This window comes from Python bivittatus, unplaced genomic scaffold, assembly GCF_059951505.1.
Source record: "Python bivittatus isolate LINGU-HERP-01145 unplaced genomic scaffold, Pbiv_v1 ctg000610_np1212, whole genome shotgun sequence".
Taxonomy (NCBI): Eukaryota; Metazoa; Chordata; class Lepidosauria; order Squamata; family Pythonidae; genus Python; species Python bivittatus.
The window spans coordinates 36,494,306-36,515,913 of record NW_028277088.1 but is presented as its reverse complement, the minus strand read 5'-3'; the positions used below and the strand labels follow the sequence as shown (position 1 = coordinate 36,515,913).

Below are 21,608 nucleotides of genomic sequence, written 5' to 3'. Positions count from 1 at the left end.
TTTTATTGCTTTTTGCAAGCTGCCCAGAGTTACGGTGCATAAGTTGGGCAGTTATATAAATCTTTTAAATAAATATTTTACTTGATTGTCCTTCTCAGTAAAAGGTAGTGGATGGAATGCCTGTGAAAACCTGAACTTGAAGGCTTGAAATTCGCAAGGGCAAACTATCTTTTATATAGGTTCTGAGTCAATAAACATTATCAAAATCTTGTTCCAATGAAAGAACCATTTTTTAATATCTTGGTAGAGCACAAAAACTGACACATGGCATTGATGACATAAACATGTAAGAGATGCTGCCATTTTATTTATGCCACCCTACCCTAACACTGGTTTTTCAATTTAATAGTAATTAACACTTATATGTTCACATTTGGCTTATAGTATGTCTTGTAATGTTTTGTGTTGTATGACAATTGTAAAGGTGCATGACTGTGTATGTTTGAGTTGTTTCTAATGATTATCTTCACTGTCCAGTGTTCTTTCAATACGGGTACCTACAACAATACCAAAGCTGATTCAGAGAAAGGAAAATTTGTATGTCTGGCTATGAATACAACTGAATAGTTGTCTATTACAGGCAGCTCAAGTTTTGCAGCCATGTAAACCCAGAGGTAGTGAGCTTTCTGTCTCTTAGCAAAATTAAATATTATGGTAAAAGGCTATTTTGGTTCATAAGCACAGACGTATAACATGTATTTCAATTTGGACTTGCAGATTAGTTTCTGTAAACCAACTTGTATTCCAGCTATTAGTAAACAGAGCAATTATGTAGGAGGAAGAGCTCAGTGATTATAGAATGATCCCAAACCCATGTTAGTGTTAATATATAGGAGCTGACAGGGTTGAGCTTTTTAAAGAATGTGCATATGAACTGGAGACTGTCTGTTAGGGCTCTGAAAAGCATTTGGATGAGATGCTTTGCAAAGCATGTTGGCACGAATGAAGCATCATCTCTGATACATTAATACACCTGCCTTTTGCAAGATTTATCTGGCTGCTTTGAAGGATGTCCTCGAAATCTCTCACTCTCTGTGTACACAAGATTTCTGCTGGGACCAGCAGCAAAGTGGTATGGCTGTGCATGCACACACACAAACGTAGGCAGGACATTCTTCAGACCAACCTTGCATGCTTTCAAATAATGTGGCTGCTTTAACATTTCAAGTAGTGCTTCATTCACACCACTGCACTTTTAGAAGCACCTTTCTTAAATGCTTTGTATAGCCCTACTGCCTATCAATCTTAATATTATCTAGTCTCTTAATGATTTTGTATGTTGGGGCTGTTACATCAGCCTTTCCCAATGCTGGTACTGCTCAAATGCATTACAACTACGGCTCTCAGAATTCCTAGTCAGCCTGGCCAAAAGTTAGGGATCCTAGGAGCTGTAGTCCTAGCCAATTTTGAGGGCACCAAGTTGGGGAATAATGTATTAGATTACTGAGCTCAAATGTTAAGAAAAGACACTTCTCTTGAAGATAGTATTCCCTAAGTGTTTTTTAGGCTGGAAAAATTCACAACAGTCCCTTGATATCCATTTGATATGCCCATTCCACTTTTGCAGTTGATACTGCACATTGATATGGCCTAACATGATTAGTAACCCAAAGAAAATTTGGGAATCAACCATGCACATGAATTTAGCAGCCTCTAAAATCTGTACTGGATGGATGGAGTAAGAAACTCATTTTTCTCATCGTGCCCATCCAGTTATGAAGAAGTTTGTGAATGAAGGAAGGAATTGTGTTAGGTCTATGAGCATCCATGGGAAAGGGGCTGGGGAGGAGGCAAGTGAAAAAAAAAAAAAAGGTAATAACATCATGATGGAAAACCTGCAATTTACATGCTTGCATTAGAACTTGGGATGTTTCATGACATCACCACCCACATGTCATCATTTTGACATAATCCTAGTTTTGTATGGATACCTATAGTAGGCCAATACATACAAATACAAAAAATCCAGTCAGAGATAGCATCCCTAGATTCTGTACTTTTGAATGCAAACCATTCACTTATTAATCTGGAAGACACTAAAGTAAATTCTGCAACAACTCAGGAATAAGTATTGGGAAAATAAGCTAAACCTAATCCCTAAATTCAGAATTTTGCCACTTCTTAACTGCAGAGCCCCATTGGGTTTCTGGTTTTGTTTCACAAAATGTAGCACAATATCAGGGACAGTTTTTTTGTGTAGATGCTGCACATATAACAATAATTCAGTCAGGTTATACATTACACACATAAAAAAGACACTTGAAGTAAAGTGGTTTATACTATTGAGATAATCTGACCCAGGTACAGGATTTTTAGATCAGTGTAGAAAAAGTAAGGTTGGATAAAGAATTACATACTGCAGAAGGAAGGGTTTTCTCCATTCCCAGAAGGCATTTTATCCAACAGAAGGCTTCTGCTGGCAATATTTGCTGATTCCCTCTTTTCTGTAGCCAGTTGTATCCTTTGATCTCCTTTATTCTGGAGAATCTGATTAAGCCATGCAGCAGTTTCCAAGGGACATGAATGACTACTGGGGAATTGGGGAATATGCAAAGACCATTTTCCACTTTCATTGTTGAGAATATCTTCTACTGGTCTAAGCAAAGCTTGGATCCAGTCCACTGACTGCAAATGTTGACTGATTGAACTAAAATTCCAGCTAAAGCTCTGTTAGCATGCTAGTAATGAAGTGAAGTGAATGCAGATGGCTTCTTCATATGATAAATTTCATGGGGAAGACTTACAGGTAGCCCTCACTTAACAACACTAATTGGGACCAGAAACTCCCTCATTAAGCGATGCGGTTGTAAGTCGAAAAATCATGTGACCATGCCACGTAGCGATGGCAGCTCCAGCAGTCCTGGTTGCCATCGTTAAACAAGGACCACACAGGTCATTAAGCAAGGACCTCACATGACTGTGACTTCTGACTTCCTGCCGGCTTCCCATTGACTTTACTTGTGGGAAGCCGGCAGGGAAGGTCACAAATCACAATCATGTAACTGTAGGATGATGCAACAGCCATAAGTACGAGGTCCAGCCATAACTGCCACTTGTTCAGTGCTATCCTAAGTTTGAAAGGTTGCTGAACAAGTGGTTGTTAAATGAGAACCACCTGTGTAACTTGACTCTTCTTATAAACAACAGGTATAGATTTGTTTTGTTCTTTTTAAAAAAATATTATTAAATCTTCAGGAAGGGAAACTTATATATGATCACCTTATTCTTTAAGTAGTGCCATTTGAAATGGCCATTTGTGTTCACTTTATTTTGTTGTTAACACAAAGGTTCAACAGATTAGTCCAAGCAGTACTTTAATTCCACCAAAAGTCTTCAATACAAAGAATTGTTCTACATCTCAGATCTATTGCAATGGAAAGGAAAAACAATAGGCTCTAATTTGGACATTATAAAATGGCCTTTGGTTAAGCGCTGGTTGTCGTTTCCATAAAAAAAGATGAATGCAATTTCCCTCTTCTTGCTTGGTATCTATGAAAAACATTTCCATGCCTGCAGTTGAAATTAAATCTTCTCTTAATATATATTTATGTGGAACTAGCTTCAAAGAAAAATGAACTTACTTTTCCCCAGAATGGAAAAATTCCCAATTCCCAATATTTTAAAAAGGAATGTATTTTATGAGTTAAGAAAGCAAGATAGTCTACATGAAATCTATAATATCCCTGTCTCACTGTTTCCAAAGGATCATTTTAGAAAGAAATCTTCAGTTTGGTCACTTCCTTGGTATGGCAAATGGTACCCATTATTGAAAGGTGGTCTGTATTTGTACTAATACAGAGAATGCCAGTTTAGAAATGAGCCTGATTGCATGGTTCATTTTGTTCTCCTTTGTAGAGCCAGGCTGCGGCCCACTACAAAGGCACTAAACATGCCAAGAAGCTCAAAGCACTGGAAGCCATGAAAAATAAGCAGAAATCTGTAACTACCAAGGACAGCGCAAAGACTACCTTCACTTCCATCACTACCAATACCATCAATACCAACTCTGACAAAACAGGTTAAGCGATAATCTCTGTTGTGATTGATTTCTTTTATTCTTTTTCCCTTGTTGACCGCCATGTCCGTTGGGTTATGTGCTTGCCCCGCTGATTCATGCTTGAGCCATCATTCTGTGTAATATTGATTTCTTTCTTCTTCCCAGTATACTTACAAGGGAAAGTAATCACGGCAAGTTGTGTAACTGATTTCTCTTCTGCACAAAGAGGTTTGTCATCATGTCAGGCATGAATGCATACATTTTAAAATGAGTAATATCTATTGCCAGCAAACAATTAAGCAGAAACTGCTCAGAGCTTTGTAGTCTAGGTCAGAACTGCCTCCCTCTCTGCAGTTATCTGTGATTATTTTTACTACCAAAATACAGGGGAAAAGCAACTGGCTTTGACCAGAAGTCTCTTACAAAGCATTTTGTCAAAGCTTTATTGTCACATATTATTATTTCAAAAGGTATTGCATGATTTCAAACTGGATAATTGCCACATAACCCCCCGCCCTTTTATAAACAGGTAAGTGTGACCAAACTGCATTATTCTTATAATATTTCAATAGCTTAGATTGAAAAACAGTATCTATGTGTAAAATTATAGATTGAGAACAGATTGTGTGAGTTTCTCTCTCCTTCTCCTAGTAAACAAAAATGTTGCCAGCAGCTGGTAAAGGTGATGGGATTTGAGACACCTTGTATTTAAAATCTGTGCCACTATCCAGGAGACTCCGAAGGCAGACAATTAGTATTTTACATAAAATAACTGATCTTGTCACTTCCTGCTCTACAGTGGTGTTTGCAATATGCAAGCCGCATATATAAAAACAGTCAAGGTGCATTTATAAATGATTGATTAAAACAAGTAAATGGTTTACTTGTTGCAATATGGTCACTTGATAGAGAAGGGTTCTCTGGACTACTGTTTACCACACTTTGTATGGCATCACTTTGGAAGACTGGTTCTGCCTTTGCTTCTGGCCACCTGCTCTTTTAATTATTGCTCAGTATTAAGGAAACGGAGTTTACACTACACTGAATCAGTTCTTGCTAGAGGCACTACCCCTAAGCTATATTGTTATGGCTTTCCCTCCAACCTATCACAAAAGGTTTGAATAGAGACAATCTCCTTTCTTTTTATTAATGCATATAAAATGGATGCAGAATGTTTTGCAGTGATTATCCTTATAGGAGGCAGTGGGGGAGAGAAAGAAAGATATTTGCTTAGTGTATCTTTAACAGTGCCTGGATTTGAATCTTGATTCTTGTGATTTTTTTAAAATCCCTGTATTGCCTCAGCTGAATCATATTCAGTAGTATTTTTTAAGAACACTTTGTAGAACATACAGTTATAATTGCAGGTACTGCCAAGTTGTAGCAGTTGGATAAGGCTTGTAATATGGAGCACATTATTTTGGAAAGAAGTCAAGTGAGCCATAAGGCTAGACCAGTGTGTCCAGTTTACAGCAACCACTGTAAGTAAGTTGTTACATAACTTCTGCACTAAGGCTCATGTTCAGAAATGAGTACTATTAATATACAAACTTTAGCTGTACAAAAGTGTTTCTGACCTTTGCTGACACCCTGGGCACCAACATTCAAGATTAACTGTGGAATATACCTAAATAGTGGCGTAAGACTTTGACAGTAAAAACTTCAGTGATCTCCTGTTTCCTAATCTGCTTTTCTACTGATTTGGAGCCCTTCTATGTTGTATCAATTTATCTTCACTTAATCCATCCTCATCCAGTCCATTATTGCCATCTGGTATGGGTTCAGATGTCACTGTTCCTTGAGAAGCTAAATGACTTCCACATATATAAAAGTGGGATAAAATAATAATAATAATAATAATAATAATAATAATAATAATTATTATTATTATTATTATTATTATATTAAACAGCATAAATGAAATGTACTTTTGAAATAATAATAATACAACTTTGGTGTTTCCAAGAAATTACTGAAGGGGATACAGTAGCATTGCAACTGTGCCATATGTACACAAATGTGGAGAGAGAGAATCATATAGACACACAACAAAATTTGCTTTCCTATAGAAATCCATGCATCAGGATAGTTTGTTTTTGAATACTTGGATTAGAGAGCAAGGATAATGTAACATAACTGTCAGATGTTAAGAATATTGTTTGCAAGTTGTATATCTCATTTAATGAATATAGTACATTTAAAGTAATTTAATATAGCATTTTTAAAAATACGTTGTATCTGATGAATGTTTAAATCAGAAACCATTTTCAGTAGTTCAACTGTAAACTTTAATGATATAATAATGGGTCATATGACAATTTGGGTAGCTGAGTGACCTATATTCATGCAAGGTCATAAGGACATGTAAGCAAAACTGGCTGTGACTTATTGCAGAGCTTGAGAGACAACTATTAAGTCATTTCATGGTAAACCAAAATGAATTGGTCTAATGACCTGGATGATATCTTTAGTGGACAGAACTATGTACATCAAATTTAGTTGTCCTGTGCTTCCTTCTCCATTGTTCAGATTTCATACAAATATAGAAATAAGGGTGACATCTCTATAGTGTATATTGATTGCCCCCATCCTTATTCCAATAGAAAATTGGGGACCCCAAAAGCAATTGGAGAAATGGGTAGAATTCTATAAGTTCTCATTAAACCTAATTCATGTTTACTATGAAGATAATAGGGGAAGGTTATAATATGTACCTTGGAAGAAGGATAACTTCTTCTCAATTAGCCCCACTGCTCATCTTGACCCAATATCAACAATGCAACACTTATGTAACACTAATTTGTATTTATGATCTCATCCTAAGAAGGTGAAGTATACAAGGTCTTTTAAAATTAGCACCCTTAGAGTTATGTAGTCAGAGGTTCTGCCCTGCCACAGCCATAATGGATTTTTATTAATAGAAAGCTTTTAATAAAGTATCTACATATGTATTCTATGCTAAATACATATTACAACCCTTAGTTAACACAGTATCAGGATATGTATAGATATTTTGGTTAATATAGCCAGGAAATAAAATAATTACATCAAAGATTAAATGTAATTCCTTAGTTCAGAAATCCCATATAGAATGATGTAAAGTAGTTGATTGTATTTTGAAAAACTATTGACTATTATAATAACTATATAAAGTAAAATCTGCACTATTTTAACTAATATACAGATATAAACCTTAGGTATAGATTAAAAGCCTCATTGTTAGATAATGCCTAATTTTTATATTTAAAGAAATTAGTACAACTTATTAGTAGCATTTTAATCTCTTTTACAATGTATTTTTATTGGTATTTGGAACAGTGGGCCTTTTACATAACCATCCACTGTGGCTGTTAATCTTACTAAATGCCCTCTTATTGTTGAAGCACACAAAGGTTCCAGTTTTTCACTGTCATATCAAATGCAAGATTCCAGGTGTTTATTATTGATATTTATGTATTTATTTTGGCAACTTTAAAAATAATTACTAATTCGAGGAAGGGAACTAATTATTTCTCTAGGAAACAAAGTGTCCCTTTTCCCTGAGGAACTGGACATGTTAAAGAGGTCATAATTTAGTGTGAGAAGAAACTTCTCAGATGTATGGGATTTTGCATCCAGTAGTGTCTCCAGTTAAAGTTCTGTATAAGTTCTGTCTGTAGTGAGGACTAAAATAATAAGTGTATCTTAATGCAAGTGTCTTAGCTTACATACTTGTGACAGTGTCATGCACAAGTATTGTTTTACGCAGTTACATCATGGCACTCATGTCATCTTCCTCATGTCATCATGGACACTGCTGATTGTAGATAACAGCATTTGTGAACTTAATCATGCATTCTGACACTCAGGACCCAGGTCCATCAATGAACTTGGAGCCATTGTTCTGAATAGGTAAAAATATACTTTATGTACTGAATTGTTTTTTGTCAGCTGTTTCTTATTCTCTACATTCTGTTGTAAAGTTTCTTTTTTGTTTGAATTGCTTCTAAACTACTTCAAAGTCTAGCAGAACAGAATACAGAATTTGTAAGAATTTAGGAAATATCAGTGATCAAAAGCATGTATATTGTTGTGGAAGCTACCTTATTAAGGGATATGCATTTTTTTAGAACCATATGCATATTTCCTTTTGTACCTTTGGAAGAAATATTTCTTTTTATTTTTTTAAATAGCTTTATAAAAGCATCTTCAAAAGATTAATATGTGGAATAAAGTAAGCTGGGAGAAGCTTACTTTATTCCACATGTCCAAATCCTGATTAAATAGTGGAAATATATCAGCAGCAACATGTTGGTCGAGATTTCAGTTGGGCAACTCCCAAAATTGTTGCTGGAAAATCTTCACTGCCTACTAGCAAAGAATATGGGAGACATGACTCAGTATTCAACTAAAGCAGGAAGTGAAAGGGACATTTATTTTCTCTAGCCCTTTGGCAGAATATGATTCCAGCAATGAATTCTAGACAAATTAGAGGCATCTGGAACAATATCAGAGTACAAGCTGAATCATGAAATCCATCTCTACTAGAGTGCATTAATGAAAGGATTGTAAGGGAAACTCTTAAAATCCAAAATCCTTCATATTTTATTCATGTATGTTTCATGCATTACATTTTTCTATGAAATAATGGAATTTAGTAGAACAAAGCAACTCTTTAACTAGTGGACCAAGAACTACATGCAAAAGGAAGCACTAATCAGCTGCCACACCCAAGAGCTTCAATTTTAAATAATGAAAGGATGTTCTTCCCTCCAAAACCAAAAACAAACCCTGGTTTCCTTTCCCCCTCCCAAAATTCACAATCTCTTAGAATTATTGAACTCCCAACACTAATGAAAAATTCAAAATTGTGGCCAGAAGGCACTTAACACCAGGAAAGGAAAATTTTAAAGGCTTTGTGAGGAAATGAGTTAAAATATGGTTCAGGGTGAAAGAAGGGGCTGTAACAGGAAGATACTTGTGGGGCCCACCTCAACCTCTGTTCAGGAGGAAGTATCATCCAGAGTTTTGCATGTCTCTGGGTGACTATTTATTTTATTTCTTTATTTATAAATCAAATTTATATCACCGCCCAACTCCCCCACAAGGAGGGACTCTGGGCGGTTCACAACCAAACAGTTTAAAACCAATAAAAACATAAATAATACAGTATAAAATACAATTATTAAATATAATAAAATCCAAGCGATGCTATTATTTCAGCCTGTGACCAGATAATATTGGTCAAAGGTAAGACTCGGGAACCAGCCATCCCCAAAACTGACTAGTCCCCACCCCATGCGTGATGACAAAACCAGGTCTTTTTTTCTGAAGTCTAAAAGACTAGCCTAACAAATCCTTCCAAGAAATCAGCATACCTTGGAAATCAATGGGAATTATTATTTTTCTGTCAAAGATCCACAATCCACTTTTTAAAAATTCAAATAAAACATCTAATAATTTAAAATATCATCTGATGTGATCAAGTTTAAGCTTTTGTTAAAGCAGGAGGTAGCTATATTTCCAATAGTGATTTCACTTTAATCCTCCCCACACAGCAAGAAATGGTTGGTTGAAACATTGCAAAAGAATCTGATCTTGTAAAATATCTATGGGGGAGGTGTGGTAGCCCACAATCTGTATTAAACATCTGGCTAGTAGTGTCCAAGCACTGCAATCTTTAGGTTCCACCTGGAAATAGCAGAGGTTAGGAACAGCTGTGCAGTTAGCACTGCAGCTCAGAATTGTCCCTAGAATTCCCCTGCAGGAAAGGTGGCAGAGCTGTGATTTTTGCCAATTTTCACTTTCCCCCCAAAATGCCTATGCCTCCAAAATGTGCTTTGGAGCATTAAGAAACCTTCCGGGCTACTATATGAAGAGGTACTGAGAACTGAATAGGAAATGAGGAATTAGAGAAATTTGCCAACCTGTTCTTTTGTTTGCTGGAATCTGGTTTCCGATCTGACCCATTGTCTCTATTCTTCTGTATTTTTTTCATATATATCCTAGAGATCTGTTGATCAGTAGGAATTTACATATGAAACACGTACATGTGGCTGATGTAGATTTCCATATCGTAATCTGTGCTTTAGGGTTTGTTCCATGAAGCATTACCTTGGGGAAGATAATTATGGATTGACTACAATCCCTATAACCAGAACCTGTTTCCTAATTGTGTATATTGTTGACTTAGAGTATTTATATGTTTATTCTTTCACTGTCAAGGAGTTTATGGTGCAGGGAATATATTTCCTTTCTTTTGCTTCATTTTTATGTATTCTCTCTTTCTTTAGTTCCCTGAGAAAATCCAACTAGGCTGAAGTTATACTAACATTCCTGGAAGTAAATTACTGTGGAGCTTACTGTTATGTGGACATGTGCAGTGTCACATTGTTAAAAGCACTTCATGCAATTATAAATTTACTTGTAAAATGAAATTGTGACAAAGGTGATCACTTCTAAATTCAGTCAATTCCTTTTTCATGATTCCATTATTAAACTTGCTTCCCCCAAAAAGGAGTCTTGGGTCATATTGCAAACAGCTTTTTCATTGGAAAGAAAATGAAATTCCAGGGCAGAACAGTTGCTATATCCATAAGCCTAGCAGCTTTCTGAAGCTAGTGGCATGGTTTCTGGACAATTTTGTGATTCTGGGAGGTGAACAATAGGTTTTGAAGCCATACCCATGCCTAATTCATCCTTGGAATTCACACGTACTCTTCAGCACCTGTTAGTGCAACATTTATGCCAACAGAAGTTTCCATATATATTTTAGACATTTCAAATGTATAATTGTGCTTGTGGACTCCCCCCTCTTTTAGTATATAATTTTTCTTAAGAAATTTTTTTATAATAGTAAAATCTAATACAAACTAAACTTAAAGAAAGAAAAGAGTACGAAAGGAGCAAAAAGTGCAAGGAAAAAGAAAGAAAAGAAAGAAAAGTAAGAATATAATAAAGAGAAAAGAAATATATAAAGAAGTGACTTTCAACCTTCATTACAACAAGTAGAAACAAATTTAGTGACTCTTCACCCCGTCTAAGGTTACAAACATTTTATTTCTTCATCCCATATCCCATCTCTTTTATCTATAAACAAATCCATAAAATATAATCTTTTCAGCCCTTATGTCAGCAGAAAATCCATAAAGGGTTGCCAGCAGTAACAACATATCTTGTTTTAGCCTTAATCAAATAAACCAGCTTTATATTCCTTTCCTTTTCTTCTAACAGTCTTAATCTTTAGTTTGTTCAAATATTGTCAAAGGATTTGATTTCTCTTCAAATCTTCTTTGTCCCATCACACAGAGTTCTTCAAGGCTTTAACAAGCCTCTTTTGTAAAACCAGTAGGAAAAAAGTATCCAGGTCACTCACTTGATTTGTCATTTGTATTTCCCTTTTAAATTTTAAAATCTCAGCCAGTTTCTTTTGTAGATCCTGTGAAACATCCTTTTCTAAGTCATTCTCTTGGCCTGTCAGTTATAAATCCACTTTTGATACCATCTATCTTGTCAGATAAAATTTGTTCTACACTGTCATTTCTTCAATAACATCTTTTGGACATAATCTATCCATAGAAGCAGATATAATTACTGACATTGTTGATATTGTGGCTACTATTTTCTGATTCCATTCTTCAAAAGTCTCCTTCAGTATTTTCATCGTTAGAAGGCTTTACATCATTTTACAGGCCCGTATATCTTTCTTCTACCTAAAATCTTTAGTCCCCTCTAGTGTACAGTTTTTGAAATCATGAAATTGCTTATCTTTGTTACGTCTTGAAAAAACCAAAACAGAATCCATTCCCATGAGAAACTGTTTGTTCTTTATCATTAATTGCAAAATCTTATTGTAAAACTTTCAGTATTCCAATTTTATCTGGACGCTTAGTCTGTTTATAACTTTCAAAATCCTATTTAGCTTTTTGCTGTTTATTTCAAATTCTTTAAATTCTTATGATTAAAATTTTCTTTCAGGATTGAAGGCAGATTCACCCAGCATTTTCAAACTTGTCATTCCGAAGGACTCTAATAACCCGAAAAGTGATTAGAAAGTGAGGTTTGCAAAGTTTGTTTGTTAGTGTCCTTTAAAAGCCTCTGTCACAGTTGTAAGCAAGAAGGCTTATCCTGTCATCTCCCAGTCCTCAAACCTGCAGAAAACCACTGTCCTGCAGTGTCCTCATCAGGAGCATCCATCCAGAGCACATCTAGACAATCTCCCATCCTCTCCTTGTCCAGAGAGGTTCCAAGGAACTAGTCTACTCACCAGTTCCTTGATCTTTGCCACAGTCGTTGGATCTGCTTTCGCAGAGCCATCTTCAGTTCACCAAACCTCCCCCGTAAGCCTTCTGTCACCAACTTGTGACCTTCCCTCTCCATGGCTATGTACATTGCTTCTCATAGCTTCATGGTAAAAATTGGATTCTTTCTTTGAGACTTTAAAAACAAATCCATCAGGCTTTTCCATATAGTTCACTTAGTTCTGAGTTAGGATTTTGTATGGAGATAAAGAATTTGCCTTATGGAATGAAGCATAAAAAGAAATAAAATCAACCCAAATCTATTCACTGGATGAACAAATCTTCACTGAAAGTTATGAGCTGTAATCTACCATGTTGGTCTGGTCCAGCGCAAGTTGGTAGATAGATGCTATTTGACTTCCTAGTAAAGGGCTGAGAGAGAGCAACTGGCCCAAAAGAAGAACTAGAACCTGGGTCTCTCCACTCTTAGTCTAGTGTCTTAACCACATCTTCACACACGCATATTTTTGTCATATTTCTGTTCATTAGTTTATATATTTCTCAATGCAAAAGGGGCCTCACATTTTAAATGAGAAAGAACTAAGCATTTAGGTAAGATTTAAAGTAACATTTGAAAGCAATGATTCTGCTTCCATTTGTCTTCTCTTGAGTGTCCCCTGTTCAACCAGAAAACAAACAGTGGATAATTCCATCCAGAGTGTTTATGAATGCTCTCAACAGATCCTTCCAAAATTATGTTTATTTATTTATTTATCATATTTATATAGCCACCCATCTCACACAAAATGTTAGTCAGTTGATAGCTTAGTCGTACTGTTAAGGATTTCCTAACTTCTGGATACAAGTTAATCTGATTCCAGGTTCTTTCATTGATAAATGATAGCAATCAACTAGGCATGGACTATGCTAATTGCTAAATCTCAGGGGCAAAATGAACTGATGAAGGTGGTTTATGCATATATATTAACATCAATTTATTATACCAGTTTGCATCAATATAAATTATTTTTTTTCATTACTTTGGTTTGTATATTTGTCTATTCATCTGTGTGCCATAAGTTTGGATCTCGTGAGCCAATTGAGAGATGAAAGAAACCAGTGAAACAGGGACTTCTTTGATAGTTCTCCACCAGGATCACAGTTTCTGATATTCCTTCTAATTTTTATATATCGAATCAAAATGCAACATCTGTAATAGATTCTTAATCAAGAGAAAACGTTTCTTTAGAATCCCATCCAATCATAATATTTGAAGAGTGCCCCAAAACTACATCCACTCTCTTACTTTTCCTGCACCCTCTCTTTTCCCACATGACTTTACTTATATCTTATAAATCTGGTTTGAAAATGCATTCCTACTCAAACAACTGTTCCATGGTAAATTATCTTCTGACAAGCAAAATGTTGGTATGTCTATTGTTATCCCTGAGGCTGCTGATGGGAAAAGAATGAAATACACTGATAGTTATGCTGAAATAAAAGTTGAGATTGGGAAATGTTCAGGAGAATCATAGTGTTTGTGCAAAACGTGGAGATAACACTTTAAAATAAATTAAGATTTGGGCAGCAAGTAAGAAGCTGTCAGTGCCAGCAGATCAAATGCACACCCTGTTCCCCTCTCTTCAACATTATTTCCTACGTTCCCACAAAGCTTTTCTCTTAAACCTGTAATTGGCCAATGATTCTGAGCAGATGGTGAACAGACTGAAATGGCAGGTAGTACCCATTTGGCAGTCCCCCTTCTTAAATGGAGTGCAGGTGATACTGGTATTTGTAGCAGATGTTCCTACAAAATAGTAGATTGAAGAAGAACAGTGGAAGGGAGTTTAGCCATGGAAAGAACTCAAACTATATGATGGCGAGGGAGAAGAACTTTTTAAATATATGGACAGTGCTAATATTCCTATTCAGCAACCATTTGTGGCTCTTCTGGGTGTTACACTCAAAATGTAGCCATCTGTTTTATTAATTGTTTAGTTCATTTATTTGTGTCCTCCTAAAACACCTAGTAAGTAACATCAAAATACATTTTTAAAAAGCAACATAAATCTCAACATATAAGAAGTCATGTATCATTGCATTATGGATTAGATACAGATTGAAATTAATTCAACTATTTGTTCTAATTCTCCCAATTGATGAGGTTCTTTGGGCATATTATAAACATATGTAACATATTCAACGTTCTAATTTGCAAAACCACAACAGAACAAAAAAAATGGCAAATTATAATTTAATTATAAATAAGTGACTACCATAGGAAAGAGCTAAAATGTACTAAAACCTCTTCTAGCTTTAGCCATGGAAAGAACTCAAACTATAAGATGGCGAGGGAGAAGTTTTTAAATATATGGACAATGCTAATATTCCTATTCATTTTACTTTAAAAACAAATCCATTAGGCTTTTCCATATAGTAGTATAGTCTTCTAGTATAGAAGAGGAATTTAAACTCAGTCTGGGTACCAAATTATGGAAGTGTCTCATGCAAAATGTATTTCTTTGCCTGGTGCAAAAATATATTAACATGAATGCTGAGCAAGCCTCCTTCAGAGGCCATTCCATTAGCAGGGCCCCACAAATGAGAAGGTCCTCTCCTTTGCAGCCAGCAGTCTTTCTTCATTTTACTGAAGAACCTGAAAAAGGGATTCTGAAGGTGAAAACCCTGGGTGTGCCTGTATGGGAAGAGGCATTCTCTGATGTACTCTAAACTTATACCAAGTTTTTCAGGCTTTAAAAAGTCAGCATCAAAAGCTTGAATTGAGCCCAGAAACAGACGGACATCCAGTGCTGCTGACAAAGCAGTCATGTTTCCAAGATTAACTTGGCTCAATAATTTTAGTTGTACCTACATTCAGCTTTTTCTGGATAAAATCCAAGAAGAAGGAACAAGAACAGCTTCTTTGAGAGACTGGTGGAAAGAAGCCTTTAGCCATATAATTTTATTATTTTAAGAAGAATAAAGTCTGTCTTTAAGAAACAGACATTACATTGATTTTCTTCCTCATTAAAATTCATTATGCCATGAAAAATGGAATCACCTGATATAGTAGTATCTCTAGATCACTATTTATGAAATAAAATTTTCAAAAAGCCCTGAAGAGGAGAATTCAATATATACTTATTTGGAATTAACTGTAAAATCCTGTCCAAGTATATGTCTATTCAGAAGGAAGGCCTAATGGATTCACTGGAACTTACTGCCAAGGAAGTGTGCAAAAGACTGGTACCTTAGAAGTTTATATATTGCCATTATTCATCATTGGGGATGGAAGGCCCTGCTACTGTCATTCATACTTGGTCACCTCTCCTTTAGACTATTGCAAAGTGCTATATATATGGAGTTGCTGATAAATACCATCTGGAAGCTTCAGCTGGTCCAAATTTTATTTTTTTATTTATTTTAGTTGTTCAAAAAGGGTATATGGCTGTTTATCTTACATATGAACTCTGGATGGATGGCAACAATTAAAAAAATATAATAAAATATAATAAAACCTCCATAAATCAAGCAAAAATGTAATTAAAAAATAATACTAGTAAAATGCAAAAGCTTGGGCAATCATGTGTGCCAGTTGGCTTGCCCATGTAAATCTGCTGCTTTGTGAATTGCATTCATAACCAATTTGTTTCCAGATGAAATTCAAGCTGCTGGTTGTCATCTTGAAAGCCCTACATAGCTTAGAACCTTCAGTATATGGTATCTTCAGGACCATATACTCCCAGCAGTCTCCATCCATTTGTTAAGATCTATAAGAGCAGGTTCCCTCCAAGTCCTTAGCCACATGTACTATCATATTCAGAAATCATGGGATCAGATCTTCTTAGTCACTGCTCCCCTTCTCTGGAACAACATTTCTCTGGAGATCAGATCAGTTCCACCTCTTTGAAGTTTTCAAAAAGTTATTAAGACCTGGCTTTTATAGAGACCAATATGTTTAAATTAGTTCCCTTCTGTAAGAGAAGTTTTTATATATGAATTGCTTGTTCCCTGGTGTTTGGATTATTTCAGTTATGTTGATTCTTTGTTTTTTATCCTATGTAAGCCACTGAGACTCAAGTTTGGTAAAATACATACATGCATACACAGCCAAGATTTATAGTCAATATAACTCACCGCCTTGATGCACCCCCTTCTTAAGAGGCTGTCCTTAGACCCAACCATGTTCGATAACTTTGTCCAGTTTCCAAGCTTCCCTTTTTAGGAAAGATTGTTAATAGGGTGGTTGGTGCTCAGCTGCAGAGGGCCCTGGATAAAGCAGACTCCTTGGACTCTTTTCAGGCTGGGTTCAGGCTGGGATACAGTACTGAGACATCATTGGTTGCCCTTGCAGATGACCTTTGGAGAGCTCAGGACAAAGGTGGTGCAAGTGTTCTGGTCCTCCTACATCTCTTGCTGGCTTTCGATACTATCAGTCATGGTATTCTTTTGGACCAGCTCCAGGGATTCAGAGGCACTGTTTTGCAATGTTTCTTCTTCCTTTATGGCTGATTCCAGTTGGTGTTGGTGGGGGCAAGAGGTCTAGCTCTAGACCCCTGAGGTGTTGGGTGTCTAAGGGCTTGAGTTTCTCCCCGCTCCTTTTTAATATCTACATGAAACTGCTGGATGAGTTCATTTGTTGGCACAGGGTGTGGTATCATCAATATGCTGATGATACACAGTTATATATCTCCACCCCTGGCCAGGAAGGGGATGCTGTTGTGGTGATGACATTGCCTGGATGCTTTGAAGATTGAAGGAGTTGGGTCTGACTCAACCTTGGCAAGACAGAGTAGTTTTGGGTTTTTGACCCACCAGGGTCTGGTGATGTGTCATCTTTGACTCTAAACAGGGTAGCACTTCCCCAGACAGAGCTGGCGCACAATTTGGGGATTCTTCTATACTCATGGCTCCTGCTTGTGGAGCAGGTGGCAACTATGATTAGGGGAGCCTTTGCACAGATTCATCTTGTGCACCAGTTGCCGCCATTCCTGGACTATGAGGCCATGCTTACAGTCACTCATGCCTTGGTCACTTCCTGGTTGTACTACTGCAAAATTCTCTACATGGGTTGCCCTTGACTACCTGAAATTTACAGCTGGTCCAAAATACAGTGGCACGTGCAGTGTTGGGTGCTCCTAGGTTCACCCATGTTACACCCCTGTTGCGTGAGGTGCACCGGCTCCCAGGTTTTTTCCAGGTGTAATTCAAGGTGCTGGTTGTCACCTTTAAAGCTCTATGTAGCATTATTTGTGGGACCACCTCTCCTTGAAAGTATCTACCTCTTCCATCAAATCAGATAGCATAGGCATGCTCCAGGTACCCTCCCTTAAATGTTACCATCTGATGGGACCTAGGAAGCATACCTTTTCTGCAGCAGCCCCTGCCTTGTGGAATACCCTTCCCCTTGAAATCCAGCAGGCCCCCACCCTCTGAATCTTCTGGAAGGCTGTAAAGAGCTGACTCTTCCGCCCACGTACTGGGATAGGGTAAAGTTGGAGCCTAGAGATGGTGGTGCTAGCTGCATTGAAAGAGATTGGTTGTAGTGCCAAGTTCTTGCTTTTATTACTTTTTGTTTTTATGTTTTCTGTACCAATGCTGTGAGCTGCCCAGAGTTATGCCTCTTAAGATAGGCAGCTGAGGGGGGGGGGGAGGGAGAGAGGGAGGAGAGATTTGGAATCAGTACTGCCTTCTATTCTCTGATTTCTCTTAAACATCTGGAAAATTTACCTACATGATTCACTTAACTGAATTACATTCATTTCTACAAGGAATAAACTCTCAGTGGCCTCCCAAAACCATAAATATTTTTCTTTTTGTTTCTTTTCTCTTTGCCTACTATGTTACAGTGGATTTCATGGTATACATGTAATAAATAACCAGAATAAAGACAAATTAGTTTTTAAAAAAGAAAAACTACTTTCTATATTGTTTTTAATTTTTTCAGTGTATGTCAGAATGTTTGTTTTAAAATAATAGCATGGCATTTGACAAAAATATCCTTACTGTCTTTTCTTGTGTTTCTGCTCTCTTCTGAAATCATTTTCTTCCCATAACAATTGATGTTTGCCCATGCTGGTTGCCAATGCAGAACTAAAGAGATGTATTGCTGACATTTTCAAACTTGTGTACTTGGAAGAGCATTTATCTTCCTTGACAATGTGTCATCATGTTCTGTGAATGAACAGTGTAAACCTCACTGCATTGTGATTGGCAGTGCTCATTTTACAGTATCTGAACTTGACCCCTATTGTTTCTGTTTCTCTCAAGAATATCATATGGGTTGAAAGAGCACCATTAAAATAATGATGACAAATGATGAAATCATATCAGCAGCTGTTCTTTGAGTCCATATGCTCTAGTATATTCCCATGTCATGTGGGTACCGTAGGTTGAAAGATTATTGCCCATGCTGTGACCATTATTTCTAAAAATTCCATTTTGAATCTGGAAACACAGAAATATTGCAGTGTAAATAGACTTACATGGTTAAAAACAAAGACAATGCCCATAAGTTACTTCAAAAACCAAGGGAAAGATGAGAATCCCAGCCTTACCAATTTACATGTCACAATTCTCTCCACTTTGTATCATTTTCTGGTCCATCAGAAGGTGGCCTAACCTTTTTCAGTATGTGACTGTCCTTAAGAAGAAACTGTTAATACTCTACTTCACGTGGGAATTCAAAATTCTGTTCACTGAAAAGTACCAGAAAAAAGAAAGTGAAAATAAAAATCCACTAATTGTGTGTGCATGTATAAACTTAGTGAATTAACTAAATCTTATGATTTAGCAACGTAGCCCAGATTTAAAGAACTGTGAAATTAGTCTATGAACTCTGAAGCTTCTAAAAGTTAGACTGAAGTTCCACTGTAGCTACCCTCTGGGTAGAAATTACAATTTCCAGTGAGCAGAACTGTTCCAAAAATGGTATCCACTGCTTTTTACCTAATCCAGGCCCATTCTTGTTCATGGGATTAATCTTTTGCATCTTTCTTTCTACCTTGAACTCACAGGGAAAAATAAATTGGCTTGAGAGGCAATGGACACATTTTCTTCATGGTGCAATCTCAGATTGCCCCTGGTTTTTCCTGGCTGTGCCAGAATATGAGACTTTTATATTTTTGATTGCTACTGTAAGTGAAGGAGGCTGTCTAAGTGAAGTAATTTGAAGAGGCATGAGTAATAGCTAAGTTCCCTCCCAAAGATCTGCTGCTAAATAACCCTTCAGATCCTGACTTAAGAAGAGATCTGAGCAAAAACTCATTCTTTAACTCCCAATTTTTCCAGACAGCATTGGGCTTTCTAGGAATTGAAGCCCAACATATCAGGAGGACCTCAGATTGGGGAAGGGTGTGAATTTCCTCTTATCAATCAGAATGAAAACAGGGGAAAGGAAAAACAATTTTCATGCACCTACTCTTCCTTTGTTTTCTGTAATATACAAATAAAATAGGAAAAATCACAACAGTGTTCCATAATATCATTTATGTATAATTTTAACATATATTCAACTCCAAAATTTGGAAAGATGGAAACAAATAGAAAAGACCAACCATGGTATTTAAGTAACTGCAATTACCATAGTTTCTGCTTATATTCATATTGTGTGAGTGCATTATAAAGCATTTGTCATTGCTAATGCACTCCTGTCAAATCAAGTAATATCAGAACAGGGTTTTTATTATGAATATTAATATAGGAGGCTGTCTCTATAAGTAAATTATAGAGACATGTAAATGTAGTGTTAGCTGGTACAGGAAAATAGGTTTTCACTGTAAATTCATTTATTCCTATGAAGTTAATGAAAAATTAGGCCACTCAATATTCATATGGAACTTGAACATCTCAGAAAGGAGTTTGAAAGATGATGTTCATGTATGTGTCCATAAAATTAAAGGTCTTATTCATGAAAAATTACTTTGCAATTCTCAGGTAATCAGTTATATAGGTATTTTGCCTAGCTGTACAATTTTTGCTCAGATATCATAAGAATTTAGGCCAGTTAGCAAACATAGCCAAGGAAGAAGTGCAACGTATTGGTCAAGGTCATCTGTAATTCTCCTGTATTCAAAATGGTTGAATTACAAAAGGGATTATATACATGTAATTCTGTAACAGACAAAAATAATCTTGTACAATAGCTAAAGTTATGCAGATTTTTAAAGAAGTACTTACTTAAATAAACATTTGAGCAAAGCATCTTTTCAAAGCTACTTTGCAAGGCAATGGAGCCTATATGGTTGTAAAATGGAAACAAAATGGCTATGTTGCTTAGCTTTCTCATAGTAGCACTCACCACTTGCAGTAGCTTAGTCGGTATCTGCAAACAGAATGTCAAGTGATGAAATGTGCATTGTGTGGTCAAAACACAAACTGTGTCCCTTATATACTAATGTATAATGTCACAAGGGTAGATCTTCCATTGTGACATCATGAGATTATGGTATATTACAGAGAAATCGGGCTTATTTCACATTTGCCTAGAAAGAAACAAAACTAGCAGTTAGTGTATGCTCTCTTCCATTTGTAATTGTGCTCAGCAAAGAAAGCATTTAACTGCAATTTAGGAAATAGATTAGTACACTTCCAATCTAATTATAAGCCAACCCTAGTATATGTTGGTGACATTAAGAGTATGGAGGGGCTAATCCTCCCCAAACATTCCTGAAGATGGAGGAGGAAGTTGGAGCCATTGGTAAGAACTGAATTAAGAAAGAGTTGAGGGAAAATCTAGCTTATGGAATTTCATGGACCACAAAGCTCATCTTAATTGCACCAAGGTGTCCAATCTGCAGCATTCAAAGTATGAACTTTTAAGAGCCTTGACATCCTTATTAAGGTCAAAGCCATTTGCATGAACTAGATCCTTTGCTCCACTCTGGTCAGTCTGTATAACAATGGGAATCCACAGTAAATAATTACCTATTCACAATGCAGAGGATGAAACCTAATAAACAGATTTTTCTACTCCTGAGTTACCAGCTAACTATGTTCCTCTCCACCCATGAAGAAAAGCATGGAGTGCATGGAGAGGAATCCTTTGTTACTGTTTAGCTGTTTCCCAAATAGTTGAGTGACATAATTTCAGACTTCATTATTGATTTAAAAAATTCAAATACAAAGCAAAATGTTATTAACTTTAAGTCCCCTGATTTGTAGCAAAATTGTTTTATAAACCTGATAATATTTTCCCTGATAAAGTCTACTTTTTAAGAATCACACATTTCCACAGAAAAGCATTTCTACAGTAGCTTGATTGTCAAGTGGGAGGGAATTGGATGTAAAATTACATATGATTTTGATCTCATCCAATAAGATTTTTCTTATATTTTTACGTGTTGCTCATGGCATTGAAATTCTGAATCTGTTTCAGGAACTTGGCTTAAGTG

At 36.3% G+C, this 21,608-nt stretch overlaps 1 protein-coding gene across 2 annotated transcripts in view; it reads left to right on the top strand.

Moving 5' to 3' along the window:
• The window catches only part of ZNF385D (zinc finger protein 385D), a 210,229-nt gene that overhangs the window by 136,292 nt on the left and 52,329 nt on the right, over window positions 1-21,608 (top strand). For both annotated transcript variants that reach the window (XR_015797895.1, XM_088150779.1), the window contains exon 4: window positions 3,856-4,018. Coding sequence is in view for 1 of the 2 variants with exons in the window: in XM_088150779.1 (XP_088006905.1) it covers window positions 3,856-4,018 (163 nt within the window). In the remaining variant the exon portion in view is untranslated. The remainder of the gene's footprint in view (window positions 1-3,855; window positions 4,019-21,608) is intronic.